Source organism: Mizuhopecten yessoensis, unplaced genomic scaffold, assembly GCF_002113885.1.
Source record: "Mizuhopecten yessoensis strain PY_sf001 unplaced genomic scaffold, ASM211388v2 scaffold4001, whole genome shotgun sequence".
Taxonomy (NCBI): Eukaryota; Metazoa; Mollusca; class Bivalvia; order Pectinida; family Pectinidae; genus Mizuhopecten; species Mizuhopecten yessoensis.
Genome location: NW_018405326.1, coordinates 135524 through 154816, shown reverse-complemented (window position 1 = coordinate 154816; position 19293 = coordinate 135524). Strand labels below are relative to the sequence as shown.

Here is a 19293-nt window from a genome sequence, read left to right as displayed (position 1 = left end):
TGTATACACACACCTGGCGGGTCATAATATATGACTTGATATACAATGTTCGAGCCGGGGACATTCCAGTTATTTGCGTAAGCATTACACATTTAGAATTTACCTACTGGTATTGTGTGCGTCAAAAAAAAACCTCCACATAATTTTTATTCCGCATGACTTAATACTTACGACCTCCTAAACTTCAAATTGTTGTGTACAGCATTTAAAAATAATTGCCCTTTTCAATAATTCTAATTTGTGATTTTGTATATTTGTGAAAAATACGTGTCAGTAGTTTTTGTTTTTTGATTAAATTAGCGAGAAATCGCGCATATAAGGACAAATGATTAAATCTCAGATAAAAACATACACAACGTGTGTACATGTATAGAGTGTAGATTAAAATGTTTATTTTCCTATTTTCTATTGACGTCATCGCGTCTAAATACTGGCGAGTGTTATCCGTTTACGACGGGAAACATGTCGATACTATATGTGTAGGCATATATATTATATACCCAGAAGGCGGACGCTTCACCGATAAATACACCACTACGTGTAGTAGACTTGGATGTCACGCTTGCACGAGCAAATTATTTGAGGTTATTCTCATGTGTAAACACTTGTACCTTTGTCGTTTAAAAACCCAGTTAAATGGTGTACTTTAGATTCACGTTGTCGATACACATATGCTCTGTTGTTATGGTTTAATTGCATTTCAGTCAAATCTAATTTTTATTACAACTCGACAGCGTACGAGTGCAGGGACCACTTATCCCATAATGCAATATTGTGCGTCTGGGCACATGCGTAAAGGCCCGCTGCCATGTCGAAAGTTTTCACTACAAGGAAACAGACTATGTCGGTAGATTTGTGACATTTTCAATGACTGTCACCAGCTTCTCGTTTATATGGAGTTATGTCAGCTCTGCAGAGTAACGAATGGATCTTGCAAGCGATAGACCAACTCCGTCAACGAAAGGCAAGACCCGATCTACCGCGAATATGTCACATGGCGAAGCGGAAACACGGATTGAGATTCGCTGAGACGGAAGAGCAACTTGAAAAACTTGTGGATGCACAAATAGTCATAAAAGTTGATTATAAAGGTAATATCAGCTACAGAAACGCTGCCAAGTGGCGGAAAAGTCATTTAGGTGGACAGGTATTGAATTCTAGAGCTGCTGTCGAAATGTTGACGGATGCGGTACATGCTTTGACAGCAGGACGTGATAACGGAGGAGAGGAAAAAGAAGAAAAACACGGTGCCTCTGTCAGAGACATAGAGAGATGGCTTGTGTCACAGAAAATGGGGAGGGAGGAATTTAAAGTCCCTCTTCATGTCATGTTACAAAGAGAAGTGGATGCAGGGAGACTTGAAAAACTTCCCAATGGAAATTATATTACGTCCCAGCTTGGAGCTAAAGCGTGCAATATGAAAGCTATATTGAAGAGATGCGTTTCCGTGAATACTAAAAGAGGGAGACCCCCGAAAAAGAAGGTTTGGAACTTACAATTAATTTTTAAATATTTTTTTTGTGAGTGTGGTACACATATACCAATGAGCAGTCAGTGTGTATATATATATACTTATTTTCTGATTTTAATTAGACGACCAAGAAGATGGGGAAGCGGCAGTGGAGCGAATTAACTTGTAAAAGTGAAAACTTCACGGTGTTATTTTTTTTTTATTTAAGGAAATATTTTTTTTTTCATCCTTAAAACGCTTTTATATATATATATATACAGAACAACGGGAAAGGGACTTGGAAACATCGAAAAAGTTTTTTCTGACTTTACAATGTTGAAGAGCATCGTTTGATTTTGCATGCGTAATTAATCTGACATCTGTATGGAAATGCATTTATTCGTGTATGTAATTTGTTGTTTTGTTAAGTTTGCAAATCATCTTAACGTTTGAGTGAAAAAATTGCAATGAAGTTGATTTATTGAATAATACCTAAGTAATTCTGTACAAATAAAAACCCCATCTTATTTAATGCGATGAACGCACACTTGCAAAGCTATAGCCGGTTAATTTGTTGAAGATGTTACAATATATAAGTTACTGTACCAAATACTCAAAAATGAAAGTAGACCTAACAACTTTGAACGGCAAAGCACGCTATGGAAAGCGGTTATTAAAAAAACTATAACATTGTTTGTTAGATATCTATTTGGTATAGGCAGGGTATAAGTATTGACGTAAATTTTATGAATACCTGTTATTTCTGTAACCTTGACCTTGGGCTACATAGTAGATAGATTGTACTTATAATGTCGGTAGATACCAAGATGTTATTATGTAGGTTGTAGCTATATAATCGATACCTGCATGCTATATATATATTTCATCACTCAACTAAAAAATAGAGGTACGTAACTCAGCAATATGTCGGCCAAAGTTTATTTCTTTTGTGGGGTATTTTTTGTTGTACTATCGACTAGTACCAGCGGAGATACGAGAATGGGAGGGGAGATAGGGATTACCGTCACGAAAGGTTCCCGTTAAAAATATTTTGGACGTATGTGTTTTCCGAAAGTGAAATATCTCGCGTTAGGAGTTGGCGGTTCTTTTCCTCGCCTTAAAATAATGAATCCGCTATACTGTTGTCATGCGCAATTGTGAAAATGGAACTATTCATTTCACTTCAGAATGTATCTGTTCGCGTTAATAGTAATTTCCAATCATTTATTTGTACGCCTGTTTCCAGGATACGAGGCATTCCACATATAGTGCATGGTTAGGCCAATACACGTTTACCGATCGATAGGTTTATTATTTCACACTCGCTGAACTTTACCATACTCGTATTCGCATCGCTTGATACAGTTTTTCCATCCGCGCGTCTATAAAGTTTTATTGCCGTTGTTACATTCCAAGACAACGCTGCGGATATGTCACTTTGTACACAACTGTGACTGTGTTTCAATAGCTGTTTTTATGATTATTACAACACCTCTTATGTTCATAATTGACATACACAAGTGAAAACGTCCTTCAAACATGTGTTGTCGTCTTAATAAACGCAGCTGTGCGTTAACGGGCTTTAAAATAACTAAACGAATGATTGGTAGAAAAATATCCTATGTTTTTGTCCTGCTAATAAACAAACACGCACCACGAAGTTTACTCTTAGATAAGAGCAAGCTGATTGGAACGACAATTAACAGGTTTCCTGTTTTCCGTTTTTATTTTATGCTTGAATATTTGAATGATAATCTGCTGTACAGTAACAGTTATAGAGACAAGGATATTCACGGAATTGTATAAATAACAATCGTTATCAGACACGCACGGGTGAGTATTTTCCCGTTTAATTGTGTAGAGGTGGTGGGGCGAATTAAGTTAGCTGAACGGGAGTCCCGCCCAACCCCGTCTCAAACATGTACGTGAGTAGTAATACAAAAATGTTGAGTTTTTCCATCAGTATCCTCCTCCCAAATACACCCACCTCCACCCTCAAACACTATCAGGGGTCTATAAATACGCCGAGCAGTTAGTCGATTCAGGATTTCGTGCTGAAAGAGTACTGCGTGTGGATTAACCGATAAATGTCTCGTCGTCAAACCCAGCCCACCTTGTAAGAAGATACACGTGTGCTACAAAATAGCACCGCTTATACACGTTATACCCATACACACATGTGCTACACATAGCACCGCTTATACACGTTATAGCCACACACACGTGTGCTTCACATAGCACCGCTTATACACGTTATATCTATACACACGTGTGCTAGACATAGCACCGCTTATTCATGTTATACCTATACACACGTGTGCTACACATAGCACATCTTATATACGTTATACCCATACACACGTTTGCTACACATAGCAACGCTTATACACGTTATACCCATACACACGTGTGCTACACTTAGCACCACTTATACACGTTATACCTATACACACGTGTCTACACATAACATCGCTTATACACTTTATACCTAAACAGACGTGTGCTACACATAGCACCGCTTATACACGTTATCCCTATACACACGTGTGCTACACATAGCACCGCTTAAACACGTTATACCTATACACACGTGTGCTACACATATCACCGCTTATACACGTTATACGCACACACACATGTGCTACACATAGCACCGCTTATACACGTTAGACCCATACACACGTGTGCTACACATAGCACCGCTTAAACACGTTATACCTATACACACGTGGGCTACACATAGCACCGCTTATACACGTTATACCCGCACACACGTGTGCTACACATAGCACCGCTAATACATGTTATACCCATACACACGTGTGCTACAATTAGCACCACTTATACACGTTATACCTATACACACGTGTCTACACATAACATCGCTTATACACTTTATACCTATACCGACGTGTGCTACACATAGCACCGCTTATACACGTTATGCCCATACACACGTGTGCTACACATAGCACCGCTTATTCATGTTATACCTATACACACGTGTGCTACACATAGCACAGCTTATATACGTTATACCCATACACACGTTTGCTACACATAGCAACGCTTATACACGTTATACCCATACACACGTGTGCTACACTTAGCACCACTTATACACGTTATACCTATACACACGTGTCTACACATAACATCGCTTATACACTTTATACCTAAACAGACGTGTGCTACACATAGCACCGCTTATACACGTTATCCCTATACACACGTGTGCTACACATAGCACCGCTTAAACACGTTATACCTATACACACGTGGGCTACACATAGCACCGCTTATACACGTTATACCTATACACACGTGTGCTACACTTATCACCGCTTATACACGTTATACCCACACACACGTGTGCTAAACATAGCACCGCTTATACACGTTATTCCCCTACACACGTGTTCTACACATATCACCGCTTATACATGTTATACCCATACACACGTGTGCTACAATTAGCACCACTTATACACGTTATACCTATACACACGTGTCTACACATAACATCGCTTATACACTTTATACCTAAACAGACGTGTGCTACACATAGCACCGCTTATACACGTTATAACCATACACACGTGTGCTACAAAATAGCACCGCTTATACACGTTATACCCATGCACACGTGTGCTACACATATCACCACTTATACACGTTATACCTATACCCACGTGTCTACACATAACATCGCTTATACACTTTATACCTATACAGACGTGTGCTACACATAGCACCGCTTTTACACGTTATACCCACACACACATGTGTGCTACACATAGCACCGCTTATACACGTTATCCCTATACACACGTGTGCTACACATAGCACCGCTTAAACACGTTATACCTATACACACGTGTGCTACACATAGCACAGTTTATATACGTTATACCCATACACACGTTTGCTACACATAGCAACGCTTATACACGTTATACCCATACACACGTGTGCTACACATACCACCACTTATACACGTTATACCTATACACACGTGTCTACACATAACATCGCTTATACACTTTATACCTAAACAGACGTGTGCTACACATAGCACCGCTTATACACGTTATGCCCATACACACGTGTGCTACACATAGCACCGCTTAAACACGTTATACCTATACACACGTGGGCTACACATAGCACCGCTTATACACGTTATACCTATACACACGTGTGCTACACATAGCACAGCTTATATACGTTATACCCATACACACGTTTGCTACACATAGCAACGCTTATACACGTTATACCCATACACACGTGTGCTCGGAACGTATTTCCGGTGTATGCAAGGAATGTGTTCAATACCCTACGATTCTCCTAATGTTATGTAATTTATAAAAAAAAACGTCTCTGTTGTTGATCTGTGTCAGCTGAAAGTTCGCCGTCAAGTCGTTTTTACCTGTATCATGTATTCATAGACACAAGGTAATTACATATATTCATGTTTCATTCTATTTATACGGTATTTGTAACTTAAAGTACAGTAAAGATTTAATAAGGACAGGTAAGATCATTTTTACTTGAGGAGCAGGAGCGAGTTAGATTCGCAACTTTAAATATATCCTTGGAGCCATATCGCCTATGTTGTCTAGCGTGATTTTTAGGTGCATTTAAACAAATAAAAAAGACACGTTATATATAACACAACGGAAATATTTAGCAATGACTAATATGGAATTTTGTATGTAATTACAAATAGGTTTGTATCTTAGCCCATCAGACACCTGTTAACATCCGTTGGCTGGAACATGATGATTTGACGCATTAGTAAGGCTATTTTTCTTTGTGATGGAATTTCAGGATTGTGACGGACATCTTTTCTTTAGGAGGGTATGTTAATATGTGCAACGACTTGACTTGAGGATCATCATAATATAAGAACTATTGACTTATGAAACGTATATGTATCTTGTTGCCATGGAAATGTAGGGCTGGGTACGGTAGCAAAGAATTAAATGTGGAAGTTGCTTTTTGGGGATACTTACGTGTTTTATCAGGAGAAAAAGTGCACATCTATGTTAATCTACCTGCGTGCTTTGTGCGTTTATGTTAAATAACGGAAACCTGATAGTGTCCCAGACGTAGCCTACAGGTCGGGTTACCGTGTTTTGTTGGCTAGATAGCCTATAGTAATGTTGATTTTGTCTATACATATATATTGTTATTGTTATACCTCATCTATATATATAGTGCCTGATTGGATTAAAGCGATTAACTGACTGGAAATAAAACATCGTGTTCCCCTTATGTGCTCGAGTTTCCCCGGTCATATTTAAGCAAGAGGTACCAAACCTGAGTTCTGAGTGACTGAAGCAGATACCAGCAATATCACAGAAGCCTGGTCGTCTTCAGTGTAAAGTAATATTTCTGTTTCGGCATCATCAAATATTAAATGTCATTACGGTAGGGACATACAAATATTTGTTTCCCCTCAATTATTAATCATGTTTCACTTGTTCCGCCATCGTAAATGGGAAACAAATAAACGCGTTTCCCCACCACGAGGGCGGTGGTTGTTTATTACTACACTCCTCACTGGTGATACATGAAATCAGAGGAAACGAAAACACTCAACTCTGCGAGTATAACACCACAAGAACGAGTTTGTCGTGTTGTGAGGATTCGTACTGTCTTGAAGCTGTTTCCAGAATTGTTTTATTTACATTTTGTATCTGAATCGTGGCTAATGTCACGTTCACCTGGAAACTAACAACGAAAGTCCATTAAAATGTAAGAATGTGAACAGTTAAATTCCTACTGATGGACCTCTGGGCTGCTAAAATTACGGTTAAAATCCTTTTAGATAGTTTCTATCCAAAACATTTCTGAATCGTTGAAGATACTGCCTGTAGCCGTCACTATGGCCGCTGAACATTCTAAATACGTTTTTTATGTTTGAGGCTGTGATCAAAGGATGAATTTATTTTAACGTTAGGAGCAAATATATACTGTGAACTTTCTTCTAAAAATATTCATTTAAAGTTCAATTAAATGCGTACAATTCGTTGGTAAATTACGTAGGGGATTAACAAAGATTTTTAAGTATTTAGTTTCCTAAAACACATTTTTTTTGTAGCAGTATCAGATGGCTGAATGATTTTCCCGAATATTTCCACTGACCAGCTGTTACAACTGTCTATAGTATATCGTGATAAATTGTAATATAGGGCAAACCTAAGGAAATGCATACGTAGTTCTGGAAAATGATATCCCGTACTATTATCATATAATTTTGTGTCCGTCCTATATCGAAAAAAATAAATCTTTATATGATTCTATGAAACGAGGTCTATTGAGAATTATTTCAATATTTTTATAATGATTATTTCATATTTCTGAACATATATCCATACATTCCAGTCCTATCAATTAACATAATCCTCTTTTAATACGAGACCCCAGGTTGTGCCGCCTCGTAGTCATTGCGCTGATTAATCCGTGATTTAAGCCACAATACGGTGAGTCAAACACGTTTTGTCGGTGTAACATTAATATAGAGCACGCGCTATATCTGTTTGCTTGGAGTGGAACACTCCCCTGTGCAAACAAAATATCATTGTGATGTATTTAAGTTTGTGTTGTTTTTATGGCACGGAAAAATGACTACTTCTTAAAAATGTGCAAAGTAGGACTACAATTCTTTTAAAATATATCTTAATTAAACTATTAGTTGTGCACTGGCGTACTGACAAACAGGTTCTGTTTTACCCCTTCCAAAACTATTAACCCCTTACATCACAACATTGGAAACTGTTTCTGAGTACAAAATGAACAGAATCAAAGTTCAATTTTACAGCATGCTCCGTTTTGTTATATTTTGAGATGTAGTATACTTCGATGTCAATTCAGTGTATAGGGTGTGGTAGACAGTCAGTGTAGTGTGTGGGGTTTGGTAGACTATCAGTGTAGTGTGTGGGGTGTGGTAGACTGTCAGTGTAGTGTGTGGGGTGTGGTAGACTATCAGTGTAGTGTGTGGGGTGTGGTAGACTGTCAGTGTAGTGTGTGGGGTGTGGTAGACTGTCAGTGTAGTGTGTGGGGTGTGGTAGACTGTCAGTGTAGTGTGTGGGGTGTGGTAGACTGTCAGTGTAGTGTGTGGGGTGTGGTAGACTGTCAGTGTAGTGTGTGGGGTGTGGTAGACTGTCAGTGTAGTGTGTGGGGTGTGGTAGACTGTCAGTGTAGTGTGTGGGGTGTGGTAGACTGTCAGTGTAGTGTGTGGGGTGTGGTAGACTGTCAGTGTAGTGTGTGGGGTGTGGTAGACTGTCAGTGTAGTGTGTGGGGTGTGGTAGACTGTCAGTGTAGTGTGTGGGGTGTGGTAGACTGTCAGTGTAGTGTGTGGGGTGTGGTAGACTGTCAGTGTAGTGTGTGGGGTGTGGTAGACTGTCAGTGTAGTGTGTGGGGTGTGGTAGACTGTCAGTGTAGTGTGTGGGGTGTGGTAGACTGTCAGTGTAGTGTGTGGGGTGTGGTAGACTGTCAGTGTAGTGTGTGGGGTGTGGTAGACTGTCAGTGTAGTGTGTGGGGTGTGGTAGACTGTCAGTGTAGTGTGTGGGGTGTGGTAGACTGTCAGTGTAGTGTGTGGGGTGTGGTAGACTGTCAGTGTAGTGTGTGGGGTGTGGTAGACTGTCAGTGTAGTGTGTGGGGTGTGGTAGACTGTCAGTGTAGTGTGTGGGGTGTGGTAGACTGTCAGTGTAGTGTGTGGGGTGTGGTAGACTGTCAGTGTAGTGTGTGGGGTGTGGTAGACTGTCAGTGTAGTGTGTGGGGTGTGGTAGACTGTCAGTGTAGTGTGTGGGGTGTGGTAGACTGTCAGTGTAGTGTGTGGGGTGTGGTAGACTGTCAGTGTAGTGTGTGGGGTGTGGTAGACTGTCAGTGTAGTGTGTGGGGTGTGGTAGACTGTCAGTGTAGTGTGTGGGGTGTGGTAGACTGTCAGTGTAGTGTGTGGGGTGTGGTAGACTGTCAGTGTAGTGTGTGGGGTGTGGTAGACTGTCAGTGTAGTGTGTGGGGTGTGGTAGACTGTCAGTGTAGTGTGTGGGGTGTGGTAGACTGTCAGTGTAGTGTGTGGGGTGTGGTAGACTGTCAGTGTAGTGTGTGGGGTGTGGTAGACTGTCAGTGTAGTGTGTGGGGTGTGGTAGACTGTCAGTGTAGTGTGTGGGGTGTGGTAGACTGTCAGTGTAGTGTGTGGGGTGTGGTAGACTGTCAGTGTAGTGTGTGGGGTGTGGTAGACTGTCAGTGTAGTGTGTGGGGTGTGGTAGACTGTCAGTGTAGTGTGTGGGGTGTGGTAGACTGTCAGTGTAGTGTGTGGGGTGTGGTAGACTGTCAGTGTAGTGTGTGGGGTGTGGTAGACTGTCAGTGTAGTGTGTGGGGTGTGGTAGACTGTCAGTGTAGTGTGTGGGGTGTGGTAGACTGTCAGTGTAGTGTGTGGGGTGTGGTAGACTGTCAGTGTAGTGTGTGGGGTGTGGTAGACTGTCAGTGTAGTGTGTGGGGTGTGGTAGACTGTCAGTGTAGTGTGTGGGGTGTGGTAGACTGTCAGTGTAGTGTGTGGGGTGTGGTAGACTGTCAGTGTAGTGTGTGGGGTGTGGTAGACTGTCAGTGTAGTGTGTGGGGTGTGGTAGACTGTCAGTGTAGTGTGTGGGGTGTGGTAGACTGTCAGTGTAGTGTGTGGGGTGTGGTAGACTGTCAGTGTAGTGTGTGGGGTGTGGTAGACTGTCAGTGTAGTGTGTGGGGTGTGGTAGACTGTCAGTGTAGTGTGTGGGGTGTGGTAGACTGTCAGTGTAGTGTGTGGGGTGTGGTAGACTGTCAGTGTAGTGTGTGGGGTGTGGTAGACTGTCAGTGTAGTGTGTGGGGTGTGGTAGACTGTCAGTGTAGTGTGTGGGGTGTGGTAGACTGTCAGTGTAGTGTGTGGGGTGTGGTAGACTGTCAGTGTAGTGTGTGGGGTGTGGTAGACTGTCAGTGTAGTGTGTGGGGTGTGGTAGACTGTCAGTGTAGTGTGTGGGGTGTGGTAGACTGTCAGTGTAGTGTGTGGGGTGTGGTAGACTGTCAGTGTAGTGTGTGGGGTGTGGTAGACTGTCAGTGTAGTGTGTGGGGTGTGGTAGACTGTCAGTGTAGTGTGTGGGGTGTGGTAGACTGTCAGTGTAGTGTGTGGGGTGTGGTAGACTGTCAGTGTAGTGTGTGGGGTGTGGTAGACTGTCAGTGTAGTGTGTGGGGTGTGGTAGACTGTCAGTGTAGTGTGTGGGGTGTGGTAGACTGTCAGTGTAGTGTGTGGGGTGTGGTAGACTGTCAGTGTAGTGTGTGGGGTGTGGTAGACTGTCAGTGTAGTGTGTGGGGTGTGGTAGACTGTCAGTGTAGTGTGTGGGGTGTGGTAGACTGTCAGTGTAGTGTGTGGGGTGTGGTAGACTGTCAGTGTAGTGTGTGGGGTGTGGTAGACTGTCAGTGTAGTGTGTGGGGTGTGGTAGACTGTCAGTGTAGTGTGTGGGGTGTGGTAGACTGTCAGTGTAGTGTGTGGGGTGTGGTAGACTGTCAGTGTAGTGTGTGGGGTGTGGTAGACTGTCAGTGTAGTGTGTGGGGTGTGGTAGACTGTCAGTGTAGTGTGTGGGGTGTGGTAGACTGTCAGTGTAGTGTGTGGGGTGTGGTAGACTGTCAGTGTAGTGTGTGGGGTGTGGTAGACTGTCAGTGTAGTGTGTGGGGTGTGGTAGACTGTCAGTGTAGTGTGTGGGGTGTGGTAGACTGTCAGTGTAGTGTGTGGGGTGTGGTAGACTGTCAGTGTAGTGTGTGGGGTGTGGTAGACTGTCAGTGTAGTGTGTGGGGTGTGGTAGACTGTCAGTGTAGTGTGTGGGGTGTGGTAGACTGTCAGTGTAGTGTGTGGGGTGTGGTAGACTGTCAGTGTAGTGTGTGGGGTGTGGTAGACTGTCAGTGTAGTGTGTGGGGTGTGGTAGACTGTCAGTGTAGTGTGTGGGGTGTGGTAGACTGTCAGTGTAGTGTGTGGGGTGTGGTAGACTGTCAGTGTAGTGTGTGGGGTGTGGTAGACTGTCAGTGTAGTGTGTGGGGTGTGGTAGACTGTCAGTGTAGTGTGTGGGGTGTGGTAGACTGTCAGTGTAGTGTGTGGGGTGTGGTAGACTGTCAGTGTAGTGTGTGGGGTGTGGTAGACTGTCAGTGTAGTGTGTGGGGTGTGGTAGACTGTCAGTGTAGTGTGTGGGGTGTGGTAGACTGTCAGTGTAGTGTGTGGGGTGTGGTAGACTGTCAGTGTAGTGTGTGGGGTGTGGTAGACTGTCAGTGTAGTGTGTGGGGTGTGGTAGACTGTCAGTGTAGTGTGTGGGGTGTGGTAGACTGTCAGTGTAGTGTGTGGGGTGTGGTAGACTGTCAGTGTAGTGTGTGGGGTGTGGTAGACTGTCAGTGTAGTGTGTGGGGTGTGGTAGACTGTCAGTGTAGTGTGTGGGGTGTGGTAGACTGTCAGTGTAGTGTGTGGGGTGTGGTAGACTGTCAGTGTAGTGTGTGGGGTGTGGTAGACTGTCAGTGTAGTGTGTGGGGTGTGGTAGACTGTCAGTGTAGTGTGTGGGGTGTGGTAGACTGTCAGTGTAGTGTGTGGGGTGTGGTAGACTGTCAGTGTAGTGTGTGGGGTGTGGTAGACTGTCAGTGTAGTGTGTGGGGTGTGGTAGACTGTCAGTGTAGTGTGTGGGGTGTGGTAGACTGTCAGTGTAGTGTGTGGGGTGTGGTAGACTGTCAGTGTAGTGTGTGGGGTGTGGTAGACTGTCAGTGTAGTGTGTGGGGTGTGGTAGACTGTCAGTGTAGTGTGTGGGGTGTGGTAGACTGTCAGTGTAGTGTGTGGGGTGTGGTAGACTGTCAGTGTAGTGTGTGGGGTGTGGTAGACTGTCAGTGTAGTGTGTGGGGTGTGGTAGACTGTCAGTGTAGTGTGTGGGGTGTGGTAGACTGTCAGTGTAGTGTGTGGGGTGTGGTAGACTATCAGTGTAGTGTGTGGGGTGTGGTAGACTATCAGTGTAGTGTGTGGGGTGTGGTAGAATGTCAGTGTAGTGTGTGGAGTGTGGTAGACTGTCAGTGTAGTGTGCGGGGTGTGATAGACTATCAGTGTAGTGTGTGGGGTGTTCGTAGACTTGTCAGTGTAGTGTGTGGGGGGTGGTAGACTGTCAGTGTAGTGTGTGGGGGGTGGTAGACTATCAGTGTAGTGTGGGGGGGGTGGTAGAATGTCAGTGTAGTGTGTGGAGTGTGGTAGACTTGGCAAGTGTAGTGTGTGGGGTGTGGTAGACTATCACTGTAGTGTGTGGGGTGTGGTAGACTATCAGTGTAGTGTGTTGGGTGTGGTAGACTTGGCAAGTGTAGTGTGGGGGGTGGGGTAGACTGTCAGTGTAGTGTGTGGGGTGGGGTAGACTATCAGTGTAGTGTGTGGGGTGTGGCAGACTTGTCAGGGTAGTGTGTGGGGGGTGGTAGACTGTCAGTGTAGTCTGTGGGGTGTGGTAGACTTGTCAGTGTAGTGTGTGGAGTGGGGTAGACTGTCAGTGTAGGGTGTGGGGTGGGGTAGACTGTCAGTGTAGTGTGTGGGGTGTGGTATACTGTCAGTGTAGTGTGTGGGGTGTGGTAGACTTGTCAGTGTAGGGTGTGGGGTGGGGTAGACTGTCAGTGTAGTGTGTGGGGTGGGGTAGACTATCAGTGTAGTGTGTGGGGTGTGGTAGGCTATCAGTGTAGTGTGTGGGGTGTGGTAGACTGTCAGTGGAGTGTGTGGGGTGTGGTAGGCTTGTCAGTGTAGTGTGTGGAGTGTGGTAGACTTGGCAAGTGTAGTGTGTGGGGGGTGGTAGACTGTCAGTGTAGTGTGTGGGGGGTGGTAGACTATCAGTGTAGTGTGGGGGGGGTGGTAGAATGTCAGTGTAGTGTGTGGAGTGTGGTAGACTGTCAGTGTATTGTGTGGGGTGTGGTAGACTGTCAGTGTAGTGTCTGGGATGTGGTAGACTGTCAGTGTAGTGTGTGGGGTGAGGTAGACTATCAGTGTTGTGTGTGGGGTGTGGTAGACTATCAGTGTAGTGTGTAGTGTGTGGGGTGTGGTAGACTATCAGTGTGGTGTGTTGAGTGTGGTAGACTTGGCAAGTGTAGAGTGTGGGGTGTGGTAGACTGTCAGTGTAGTGTGTGGGAGTGTGTGGGGTGTGGTAGACTTGTCAGTGTAGTGGGTGGGGGGTGGCAGACTTGTCAGTGTAGTGTGTGGGGTGTGGTAGACTATCACTGTAGTGTGTGGGGTGTGGTAGACTATCAGTGGAGTGTGTGGGGTGTGGTAGACTATCAGTGTAGGGTGTTGAGTGTGGTAGACTTGGCAAGTGTAGAGTGTGGGGTGTGGTAGACTGTCAGTGTAGTGTCTGGGATGTGGTAGACTGTCAGTGTAGTGTGTGGGGTGAGGTAGACTATCAGTGTTGTGTGTGGGGTGTGGTAGACTATCAGTGTAGTGCGTGGGGTGTGGTAGACTGTCAGTGTAGTGTGTGGGAGTGTGTGGGGTGTGGTAGACTTGTCAGTGTAGTGGGTGGGGGGTGGCAGACTTGTCAGTGTAGTGTGTGGGGTGTGGTAGACTGTCAGGGTAGTGTGTGGGGTGTGGTAGACTTTCAGTGTAGTGTGTGGGGTGTGGTAGACTATCACTGTAGTGTGTGGGGTGTGGTAGACTATCAGTGTAGTGTGTGTGGTGTGGTAGACTGTCAGTGTAGTGTGTGGGGTGTGGTAGACTATCAGTGTAGTGTGTTGAGTGTGGTAGACTTGGCAAGTGTAGTGTGTGGGGTGTGGTAGACTGTCAGTGTAGTGTGTGGGAGTGTGTGGGGTGTGGTAGACTTGTCAGTGTAGTGTGTTGAGTGTGGTAGACTTGGCAAGTGTAGAGTGTGGGGTGTGGTAGACTGTCAGTGTAGTGTCTGGGATGTGGTAGACTGTCAGTGTAGTGTGTGGGGTGAGGTAGACTATCAGTGTTGTGTGTGGGGTGTGGTAGACTATCAGTGTAGTGTGTGGGGTGTGGTAGACTTGTCAGTGTAGTGTGTGGGGTGTGGTAGAATTGTCAGTGTAGTGTGTGGGAGTGGTAGACTTGTCAGTGTAGTGTGCGAGGTATGTAGAACCTTAAGTTTAGGGGCTAGGCTGTGTTATAGATTGCCGATCCAGCATATATGGTTTGGTAGACTTAATTAGTAAAGAAAAGGGTAATTGAAGGGGTTGTGGGTTGGTTTTTATTGGTTGCGTTATCAAATACTGCCTACTGGTCGTTACGGCCTCTACAGACGTCGTAACATTTTTCGTCTTTACTGGTGTAAACAAACTGGTTTCGTTTATTAGAAAACAGACATTTGTGTCACACGGCGACTTATTCGGTCGTCGTTAAATTATCATAGTTAGTCAATCTTGTTTCCTGCCACATCTTCACAGATATCGTCCCTGCTGCTGCGTAACCCACTTAGTTTATTTTTTATAGCTGTAATCGATTTACATATGGATTGGGTGTAAATTGAGCTGTCTCCATATATTCATGTTCACTCTGCCTGCTTTGGCAGCGTAGCAGGCGAATTAAGTAACGTTTTTTGTGTGAAAGCTGACTATCGCCTATTACGTCAGTTATACGTGTACTGAAAATCAATCGTAGATCGATATTTTTACGTTAATATTTGAAGAGTCAGCTGTGAATACAACAATATGAGGGATATTTATTCAGAATCATTACAAATGGAGATATGTATTTAAATTTTCAGATAAAGAAAACCCCATCAATATACGTAAATACGAGAATGTATTAGACACTGGGTACAACTGTAGAGGGTTGTTATGCTCCCGGCATAAAGGGAGATTCAAAATGGTCATGGATAGATCCTGATTTGTTATTGTCTCTTGTTATTTTCATATTTATTTTTACATTTATGATTACAAAACAGCAGTAGAATTAAAATTGGTACACAAAATGAGTTTTGAGAGTTTGGATTTATATTCAAATTACAGTTATTGTTAGGAATCGATGTGAATTCGCGCAATATACTTTGCAGCTTTTTGACATGTGAAAACGATATGTACGATGATCTGAGGTTTTCTCGACACTCGCATGGGCGAGGAGGGGATGTCTAAGTTCCAGGCTAACAGTGATTATTGGACGAGGAGGGGATGGCTAAGTTACAGGCTAACAGTGATAGTTCGAGGCTAACAGTGATTATTGGACGATGAGGGGATGGCTAAGTTACAGACTAACAGTGATTATTGGACGAGGAGGGGATGGCTAAGTTGCAGGCTAACAGTGATTATTGGACGAGGAGGGGATGGCTAAGTTACAGGCTAACAGTGATTATTGGGCGAGGAGGGGATGGCTTAGTTACAGGCTAGCAGTGATTATTGGACGAGGAGGGGATGGCTAAGTTACAGGCTAACAGTGATTATTGGGCTAGGAGGGGATGGCTAAGTTACAGGCTAACAGTATTTATTGGGCTAGGAGGGGATGGCTAAGTTACAGGCTAGCAGTGATTATTGGGCTAGGAGGGTATGGCTACGTTACAGGCTAGCAGTGATTATTGGACGAGGAGAGGATGGCTACGTTACAGGCTAACAGTGATTATTGGACGAGAAGGGGATGGCTAAGTTACAGACTAACAGTGATTATTGGACGAGGAGGGGATGGCTAAGTTACAGGCTAACAGTGATTATTGGACGAGGAGGGGATGGCTAAGTTACAGGCTAACAGTGATTATTGGACGAGGAGGGGATGGCTAAGTTACAGGCTAACAGTGATTATTGGACGAGGAGGGGATGGCTAAGTTACAGGCTAACAGTGATTATTGGACGAGGAGGGGATGGCTAAGTTACAGGCTAACAGTGATTATTGGACGAGGAGGGGATGGCTAAGTTACAGGCTAACAGTGATTATTGGACGAGGAGGGGATGGCTAAGTTACAGGCTAACAGTGATTATTGGACGAGGAGGGGATGGCTAAGTTACAGGCTAACAGTGATTATTGGACGAGGAGGGGATGGCTAAGTTACAGGCTAACAGTGATTATTGGACGAGGAGGGGATGGCTAAGTTACAGGCTAACAGTGATTATTGGACGAGGAGGGGATGGCTAAGTTACAGGCTAACAGTGATTATTGGACGAGGAGGGGATGGCTAAGTTACAGGCTAACAGTGATTATTGGACGAGGAGGGGATGGCTAAGTTACAGGCTAACAGTGATTATTGGACGAGGAGGGGATGGCTAAGTTACAGGCTAACAGTGATTATTGGACGAGGAGGGGATGGCTAAGTTACAGGCTAACAGTGATTATTGGACGAGGAGGGGATGGCTAAGTTACAGGCTAACAGTGATTATTGGACGAGGAGGGGATGGCTAAGTTACAGGCTAACAGTGATTATTGGACGAGGAGGGGATGGCTAAGTTACAGGCCTTTGTTGTAGGGAAACTTGATCCTTTGTTTCTCCAAGATTTTCTTGTTTGATGAGTCGAAGCCCGAGTTTAACATGATTATTCGAGAAACAAAGGATCGTGGGGTGAGAGACCGTGATGGGTGAGAAAACGTGTCGGCTATGTCCATATGTATTGTACAATTTCTCACCAGAAATCCTGTCCGGGTGAGAAAACGTGTCGGCTATGTCCATATGTATTGCACAATTTCTCACCAGAAATCCTGTCGGGGGGAGAAAACGTGTCGGCTATGCCCATATGTATTGCATAATTTCTCACCAGAAATCCTATCGGGGTGAGAAAACGTGTCGGCTATGCCCATATGTATTGTACAATTTCTCACCAGAAATACTGTCGGGGCTAGAAAACGTGTCGGCTATGGCCATATGTATTGTACAATTTCTCACCAGAAATTCTGTCGGGGTGAGAAAACGTGTCGGCTATGACCATATGTATTGTACAATTTCTCACCAGAAATTCTGTCGGGGTGAGAAAACGTGTCGGCTATGTCCATATGTATTGTACAATTTCTCACCAGAAATCCTGTCGGGGCTAGAAAACGTGTCGGCTATGTCCATATGTATTGTACAATTTCTCACCAGAAATCCTGTCGGGTTGAGAAAACGTGTCGGCTATGCCCATATGTATTGCATAATTTCTCACCAGAAATCCTGTCGGGGTGAGAAAACGTGTCGGCTATGCCCATATGTATTGTACAATTTCTCACCAGAAATCCTGTCGGTGTGAGAAATCGTGCCGTAAGTCGTGTTACGGCACAATTTTTCACCCCGAAACTGCTAAAATTTGCTGCGTTCGCAACACGATTTCTCACCCCGACCCGATTTCTCATCCTCTCACCCGGGTGAGAAATCGCGTTAGGAGTATGCATATTACCCGGTATCATGGTTTTTGGCGATTGTTGTTTATTGAGGCTTTTTGTTTTTAAAAATTTTGTGAAACTAGTGCAGACACTAACGATATTCGATAATATATTTTCCGAACAGACCCAACTCACGGCCTCTCATTTGCTGTGACATATCTAGGCTATACTAACTTATGTTCTGTTTTATGAACTGTAATATAGGTTGGTAACATGAATATTTTGATGGTGTTCTTGAAGATGGCAAAAAACAAAGTCAACATCTACCGCAAAATGGCTGTTGCAGCATGGCTTTTGAAAAGTCTAAATATGCAGTGTCCTATATATCTCAAATTCTGTATAAAAATGAGCAATGCCACTACAAACACTACAGTGTCTTTCGTGGATTGTTTTCTTATTTTACAATATGTCCGTGCTAGGTCGGGTCCTGATTGGTTGACATTTAGTCATTGGCCGATTTTCAAAATGGCGCGCAGCCTTGTTTTCAAGCGTAACGTCATTAGATTATGGCTCTAATCATTACGCTTCTGATTCTCACCCATTTTTAATGCATTACGTTTTCATGTTTAATGCTTTAAAAATGTAATAAATAGAAAATTTAATGGTATCTTGAGTAATAAGAAATATATTTCACTCGTGGTTTATATTTTGATATTTTCATAAAAATATCAAAATATGTTAAAGCCACAATCGTGAAATATGATTCTTATTACTGAACTTATCCTCTATATCCGTTGTCTGGTTTCACATCTATTAATGGAAATACATTTCATTATACTTCAATTAAGTTAATTGGCTGTTGGTTCTGAGAACAATTTTTTTTTTATGTGCTATAACAAGTCAATCTTTATTCTTAATTATTTTCATTTAATTCATTTCCTTTTTCTGGCAAATTGAAAATATGCCTATTTCTAACAAAGTAGTGAAGTTACGATTTTTAATAGAAAACTGTCGAAGGTGTCTCCTACCAAGTCACAATAAGACTTAGGCGAAAAACTGTGTGCAGTACAATGTAGTTCTGCATTGAATTGATGTACAGCCAGCCACTTCGTATGACGTTGACATCTAGTAATCGTGTTTTTGTGTACCTCACTGAATGGGTGTGCGATCAGTGAGGAGTTATTGCTTTACTATTGATGCAAGTGTAAGTCCAATAGAACAATTCGTCCTAATTATTTGATGTATGGATAGGAGTTTTTTAACAGAAAAAAAGTTGATTTTAAAATGTAGAGAAACAGCTATTTTGTTGTTGTTAATTAAAATGTATTCTAAAAGATAAAACACAATGGATAAAAAACATCAGACAATACACCAATTGAGATATAGAGCGGGGTTGAGAAATCGTGACGGGTGAGTAAACGACGTACGGTGATATTAGGATTTCTCGACCCTCCCGTTGTTGTGGGGACGACGTACAGTGGTATGAGGTTTCTCGACCCTCCCGTTGTTGTGGGGACGACGTACAGTGATATGAGGTTTCTCGACCCTCTCGTTGTTGTGGGGACGACGTACAGTGATATGAGGTTTCTCGACC

General features: G+C 43.5%; 1 protein-coding gene across 1 annotated transcript in view; it reads left to right on the top strand.

Moving 5' to 3' along the window:
- The first annotated feature begins 553 nt into the window (after positions 1–553).
- The window catches only part of LOC110448320 (histone acetyltransferase KAT6A-like), a 59921-nt gene continuing 41181 nt past the window's right edge, over positions 554–19293 (top strand). The window contains exon 1 of the mRNA XM_021494493.1: positions 554–1483. Coding sequence (XP_021350168.1) covers positions 902–1483 — 582 coding nt within the window. The 5' untranslated portion in view covers positions 554–901. The remainder of the gene's footprint in view (positions 1484–19293) is intronic.